General features: G+C 65.1%; 1 protein-coding gene across 1 annotated transcript in view; it reads left to right on the top strand.

The window, feature by feature from the left end:
- The window catches only part of KCNJ12 (potassium inwardly rectifying channel subfamily J member 12), a 34,656-nt gene extending 31,747 nt beyond the window's left edge, over positions 1-2,909 (top strand). Inside the window, exon 3 of the mRNA XM_007448359.1 lies at positions 1,132-2,909. Coding sequence (XP_007448421.1) covers positions 1,194-2,477 — 1,284 coding nt within the window. The 5' untranslated portion in view covers positions 1,132-1,193 and the 3' untranslated portion in view covers positions 2,478-2,909. The remainder of the gene's footprint in view (positions 1-1,131) is intronic.
- The last annotated feature ends 4,019 nt before the right edge of the window (positions 2,910-6,928 follow it).

Below are 6,928 nucleotides of genomic sequence, written 5' to 3'. Positions count from 1 at the left end.
CCTGCCACGCCATTCCCGCGGGGCACCCAGCGCGGATGGCCGGACGGCCTCAGTGCCCGCGGGGCCAAGTGGTGTCGGGGTCTCCGGTCTGTGGATGCCTCAGCCTGGCACTGACAGGCCAGCCCAGAGCCGGCGGGGCACCGGGGGGAGGGGTGGCCACCGGCCTGCACGTCTGGGGCCCGGGTGCCTGCCCCCAGCCGTGAGAACGGGGAGCGGTGCCGTGGAGTGTGCCCCGTGTGTGAGGACGTGTGCCAGCCCGGTGCTCCGCCGAGGGCGCTGAGGCTCCCCGCCTGCTCTTGTTCAGCGCTGAGGAAGGCGGGGTGGCGGAGGCCCCCAGGCTGAGGTCCGGGGTCAGCGAGCCCCCTGGTGATGGGGTGGCCACGAGCACAGCATATGGGCAGCGAGAGTGGGCGCCTGCGGGGAGAGCGTGAGCCTCAGGAGGACGGATGGGGCCCGGCTTGAGGCGTCTGTCATGCCCAGGTCTAGGCCCTGGGGGTGAGACGGCAGTGAGCAAACAGCACCGCCCCCTGCGCTCGGGGACTCGCGGTCTCGTGGTGGGATGGTGGGTGCAGCCCCAGCGAGCCATTGCTGTCGTTATTACTACCGTTACGAGGTCAGAGGCCGGTGCAGTGGGATTACCGTGGGGTCGTGGGTGGGGTGCACAGTTTGCCCAGGTCCAGGGGGGCCCTGAGACACCCTTGTGGCCTAGAAGCCAGGGCCTGGGAGGATGGTGTCTGGGTGGGCCTGGGGGCGAGCAAGGGCGAGACTGGAGGTGAGGTCTGAGGGGTCCCTGCAGAGGGCGCACTGACTCCTGGCGGCTGCCGTGGGCACTGGCACCGGCGTGGGAGTGGGGAGGCTGGCGGGGTGGCCATCATGCTGCTCTCGGCGGGTGATGCCAGGGACTCAGGCCGGGAGGTGGGAGGAGGGGCTGGACCCTGAATATCTTTGCAGGCAGAGCCCCTGGTGGGGGAAAGGGAAACTGAGGAAGAAGCCAGGCTTCCCGTCTGGAGCAGCCGGGAGAGTGGAGGTGGCCGAGGAGCCGGCTGGGGTGAGGCCGGGGCGGGGCGGAGGCGCAGGTCGGGTGGCTGCTCTGCCGGCCTCACTGCCAGCCTGCTGTCCCCTCTGTTGCAGGAGCTGCCCCGCCTGGAGCCGGCCCGGGGGCAAGCTGGGGTCCCACCGCCCCCGCCCCCGGGATGACCGCATCTGGCCGTGCCAACCCCTACAGCATCGTGTCGTCCGAGGAGGACGGGCTGCACCTGGTCACCATGTCGGGCGCCAACGGCTTCGGCAACGGCAAGGTGCACACTCGGCGCAGGTGCCGGAACCGCTTTGTCAAGAAGAACGGCCAGTGCAACATCGAGTTCGCCAACATGGACGAGAAGTCGCAGCGCTACCTGGCCGACATGTTCACCACTTGCGTGGACATCCGCTGGCGCTACATGCTGCTCATCTTCTCCCTGGCCTTCCTTGCCTCCTGGCTGCTGTTCGGCGTCATCTTCTGGGTCATCGCCGTGGCCCACGGGGACCTGGAGCCGGCCGAGGGCCGCGGCCGCACGCCCTGCGTGCTGCAGGTGCACGGCTTCATGGCGGCCTTCCTGTTCTCCATTGAGACGCAGACCACCATTGGCTACGGGCTGCGCTGCGTGACCGAGGAGTGCCCGGTGGCCGTGTTCATGGTGGTGGCGCAGTCCATCGTGGGCTGCATCATCGACTCCTTCATGATCGGCGCCATCATGGCCAAGATGGCGCGGCCCAAGAAGCGCGCGCAGACGCTGCTGTTCAGCCACAACGCGGTGGTGGCGCTGCGCGACGGCAAGCTGTGCCTCATGTGGCGTGTGGGCAACCTGCGCAAGAGCCACATCGTGGAGGCCCACGTGCGGGCCCAGCTCATCAAGCCCCGGGTCACGGAGGAGGGCGAGTACATCCCGCTGGACCAGATCGACATCGACGTCGGCTTCGACAAGGGCCTGGACCGCATCTTCCTGGTGTCGCCCATCACCATCCTGCACGAGATCGATGAGGCCAGCCCGCTGTTCGGCATCAGCCGGCAGGACCTGGAGGCGGACGACTTTGAGATCGTGGTCATCCTGGAGGGCATGGTGGAGGCTACGGCCATGACCACACAGGCCCGCAGCTCCTACCTGGCCAACGAGATCCTGTGGGGCCACCGCTTCGAGCCCGTGGTCTTCGAGGAGAAGAGCCAGTACAAGATCGACTACTCGCGCTTCCACAAGACGTACGAGGTGCCGTCCACGCCCCGCTGCAGCGCCAAGGAGCTGGTGGAGGGCAAGTTCCTGCTGCCCAGCGCCAGCTCCTTCTGCTACGAGAACGAGCTGGCCTTCCTGAGCCGCGACGACGAGGACGAGGCAGACAGAGAGCAGGACGGCCACGGCCCCCAGGCCAGGCGCGACTTTGACAGACCCCAGGCTGGCACCGCCCTCGATCAGCGGCCCTACAGGCGCGAGTCCGAGATCTGAGCCGCCAGCGGCCGAGGTGCAGCGTCCGCCCCGCCGGGGAGAGGCCCCGAGTCCCGCGAGGGCCCCGGGCCAGAGCGGAATGGGCTTGGGCCCTGGTTGCCGACTCAGTGGCGTTTTAGATGTTTTACGTTTCTTCACGGCGGCCTGGGAATGTCGGTGGGAGAGTGGGTGGCCTGAGTGGCCTCTGAGGCCAGAGCAGGCCTGGGGGCGGGGAGGTGGCCTCCCGGGGGTGGGGGGGGGGGCCGGGCCACAGGAGCTGGGGGCTTCTGCCTCAGCGGGGAGCCACAGCCTGTCCAGAATCGGCTCACCAGCTGCCCGGCCTCTGTGGGCGAAGGCCGGCGGGCTGCAGTGCACCTCGCTGGTTTTTAACTTGCGGAGAAACACCGGGTTTGGGCTTTCTCGACCTTAGTTTAAGACTGTTTACAAAAAAAACCTTAACATGTGATTGAAAAAAAAGTTTTATAATTTGAGGGGGGGGTGGGAAAGGACAATTAGAATTCCATTAGTCTGCCAGGATGCAAGTAGCTGGGTGGGGTTTCCAGAAGGTCCCCGAGGCTGAGCTGGCCTCTTTTCCATGAAGGCCGGGCACGTGCCCGACGACGACGACGACGACGACGACGCCACGGCCTGAGGGCAGGCACGGAGGTCAACCCCACCTCCCCACCCCGCTGTGCTTTATGCGCACAGGGTGAACTGGATTTCCTTTGGGATGGCAAAACCAAGACCTTGTTAATGATCATAACAAGAGCTTTTCAGTGTCACTGGGGTGGGAGTCAGGGCCGGGAAGAATCCAGTCTGAGCTTTTTAAGTTTGACTCTGTACCTCCTTTGAGGTGCATCTCAGGGCCGGGATGGGACCTGCCTGCGGTGGAAGGTCTGCTCCCCCCCACCCCCGCCCCAGCCCCACCCACCCTCCGCGACCCCAGCCCGCCGGATTCTCCCTCCTTTTCTGCCCCATGGCCTCCACCCCCTTCTCCAGAGAGGGGCAGCTGGGGAGCGTAGGGGTGGATGGCTCCATGGGAAGGGGGGTCAGCTTCCCCGACTCCAAGGACGTGTTTCAGCCCAGTCCCCACGGGGCCCCAGCATGAGTCGTGCCTTAGAGACCCTGGGGGGGGGGGTCTGGCTCCAGTTGTCACTGTTTTTATGGGACTCACCCATCCTCCCTGCTGCCCCCGACTCCACCGTGGCCCTCTGTCTGCAGAGGCCAGGCCGGGCCGGCGCCCAAGGTGGGCAGCAGAGGTGAGCCTGGGTGGGGCTCAGCCAGGCTGTGCCCTGGTGCCGAACGCACAGGAACGTCCTAGGAGAGCCGTGGGCTGGTCAGCACACACATCTGGGCACCTCGGTCAGGTGGCGGCTCGGGCCCCCTGATTTGTCACTGGCTCTTGCCCCCGCCAGCCCAAGAGCTGCCCAACGCAGGCTCATTCCTGGCGAAGGGAACAGCTGTCAGGGTGGCGCCTGGGCCCTTCCCAGGGCTGCTGAGAGTGTTTTCCTCACAAATGACCAAGCCGGTCAGTCATTAGAGAGCCCCAGCCTGCCTATCCAGGCTGCCGCGGGACAGCTCACCACCAGGAGACGCCAGGGCTCCAGCCCAAGTTAGGAGACAGAGGCCGAGTGCAGATGGGCGAGGGGCAAGGAGAGGCCAGGGGCTGCAGTGGGGGCTTCTGCCTCTCCCCTCCTCCAACCCTTGCAACAGCGGGAGGCCTGCCCCTGAAGTCGGGCCGTGCAGGGTCCGGGCGCCGGCTGTGTGTTCCCACCCAGAAAGCCCTGCCCTAACTTCCGGTCAGGAGGAGTCAGGAGGGTCAGCCCGAGGCAGGTAGAGGCCTCGTTCCTCTCAGGATCCGCTGGACAGGCCTCTGCGCCTTCCTGGCCTGAGCCCCTGCTGCCTCAGCGTTAGTCCTGGGCGGTGATGTGGAGTCTCTGTGGTTGCCAGGGGGGTGGCAGGTGGCCCTGGTCGCTCGGGGCTGGCACATGGTCCCGTTGGGCCAGCCCTCCACTCACCCCACCAGGGCAGAGCCCCGGGGCCCTGGGTCCCCCAAGGCCCTAGCTGTCTCGGGTGGCCTGCGGCGCCGCCTCTCGGGCCCGTCCCCCTCCCAGGCCCACGCTGGATGGCTCAGGCCGCAGACCCTGCAGGAGGGCCTTCCTGAGCTGCCTTTCATCTCTCACCAAAGGCAGATGCTGCGTTTTCAAACTCCGCTGCCCTCTTTTTGCCTCCTCTGTGTGTATTTATTTATTTATTTATTTATTTATTTATTGCTTGTGCTAAAGACCAAAATAGCCTCCCTCCTTAGTGCCCTTGAAGCGCGAGGGCGGATGGGAGGAGCCGTGTGTGCAGAGGCAGGATCACGTGGCCCCTGGGGCGCGTGTGCCTGTGTGTGGGGTGTGGAACATGTGAACCCAGCGAGTGTGCGGTGTGCCGTGTGTTGTGTGTGTGCCGAGCACGTGTGTATGTTACGTGTGGCCTGTGTGCTGAGCGGGTGGGTGTACAAACCTGCTCCTGACCCCGCCGGCGCCCCCTGCCCCCCCCCCACCCGCCCCGTACCTACTGGTGCTGTGCCACCCAGTCCCGGCAGTGGTATTTGCAGGAAGTTTCTCGACAGCCTGGACCCAGTGGTCCGAAGCTTTTCCCCCCGCCCCCCCCCCCCCCCGCCCCGTACCTACTGGTGCTGTGCCACCCAGTCCCGGCAGTGGTATTTGCAGGAAGTTTCTCGACAGCCTGGACCCAGTGGTGCAGAGGCTGGAGCTGGCTGAGGCGCCCTCTGCCCTGAGACACTGAGCTGCTTACGTGGGGAGGGGCCTGGGGATAACATACGTGTGTGAGCACCGAGGCGTGAATTCCTGTGTGGAATCATCTCATCCGTGTGCCAGTGAAACGTGTCCAATTGTGGCTTTTCCTGTAAGTGCACGAGTGTACGTGGGAGGGCTGTGCAGATGTGTGCCCACGACGATCTCCGTACATGTGTGAACCTGCGCTGATGGTGTCTATACGTGATGTATACATGTGTGTAAATGCACACAGGCTCACACAGTTATGTGTATATCTACCCACAGGTCTGTCTGTGTGCTCGTTGTATACGCAGGCGTTGGTTTAAGTGTTTACCAGGCTGTGGGGCTGGGCACACAGTACTCAGGACGGACACCGGCCGTGGTCCCACCAGCCCTCTGCCCCGATTCTGTCCACGTGGGCAGGCGTGGAGCACGTGTGACAGGATGAGGCTTCTGTGTACCTGGGCACAAGGTGACAGCTACACGTGTCATGTGAGGACATGGCCTCCAAAGGTGAGCGTTTGCACGCAGTTGCACGTAGGAGGCCTGTGTGCATTTGTCCACGAACGCACGTACGTGTGTGTGCCGGGCTCCGTCAGCAGGGCTGTTGCCTGCCTGCTGGGGGTGGCGTGTGTGCGTTTGCGGACCCGCCCGGGTCCCGGAGGTTGTGTGTCCAGATGGGCGAGTGTCTCAGAGCACGGCGCCCCCCGCCCTGTACCTGCGGGTGCCGTGCCACCCAGTCCCTGCTGCCCTAGGGTCCTGGCGGGGGCAGGGGACCTGGTGGGAAGGAGGCCCCTGCACAGGTCAAATCGATGTCAAATCTATTTTAAATGGTGAAACTGGAGAATTTTCATGTTATTTTCAATACACAGCAGTATCTAAAGACGTAGGCCACAAGACTAGACCGCATTAAACCATTTTGATCTCTCGGAGTGCCACTGCGTGCAGACGTGTGTTTGAAAGGCCCCGCCTGGCACGGCGGGGGAGGGGAGAGAGGACAGAACTGGCCTCTTCGAGGACCCCCGCGTGCTTTTCAGGCCGTCGCACACGCCCTCACACTCCCGCCCCCCGCCACCACCGTCCTCTCCACACGGCCCGGGTGTGCCAGACCGCCCGCCTTGCCTGGACTTGCGCCCCTGCCTTGCCCTCCCCGGGCCCGCGCCTCCCCTTTGCTTTCTTCTGCAAGGGTGTGATGAGGGCAGGGCAGGCGCGGTCTGGGCCCCCAGCTCGAGGCAGCCCTGCTTCTCACCGGCGGACAGGAAGCCGGGTGGCGTGCGGGCGCTGGGGCGCTGGCGCAGGAGGGCAGGCAGGTGCCGCCCTCGGGGAGAGCAGCGTGCACGTGCACAGCCCGTTCCGGGCAAAGGAGAACGTCATGGCCCCGAGGGCTTCGGTGGCTTCTGGCAGTAGCCCCCAGGGAGAGAGTCCTTCCCTTTGCCCAGACGTTCCCTGGGTGGAGACCTCCTCTGTGTCAGTGAAGGACCGGGGCCCTCACGCCGTGGGGTCCGGGTGACATCCCAGACCACGGGACAAGAAGCCGGCTGACGGGAGGAGCAGGGGTGTTTGCGAAGACTTCTTGGCGGATGTCCCGTGAGTCGGACCTGGAGATGCTCGGCCTTGTGTGGGCGGGGCTTTCCCTGCCTGGCCCTGAAGCTCCCCCCGAGACCCCAATACCGGAGTCTAAGCCAGTTG

This window comes from Lipotes vexillifer, unplaced genomic scaffold (assembly GCF_000442215.2).
Source record: "Lipotes vexillifer unplaced genomic scaffold, Lipotes_vexillifer_v1.1 scaffold533, whole genome shotgun sequence".
Lineage (NCBI taxonomy): Eukaryota > Metazoa > Chordata > Mammalia > Artiodactyla > Lipotidae > Lipotes > Lipotes vexillifer.
The sequence above is the reverse complement of the archived record's forward strand: the minus strand, read 5'-3'. Positions and strand labels throughout refer to the sequence as shown.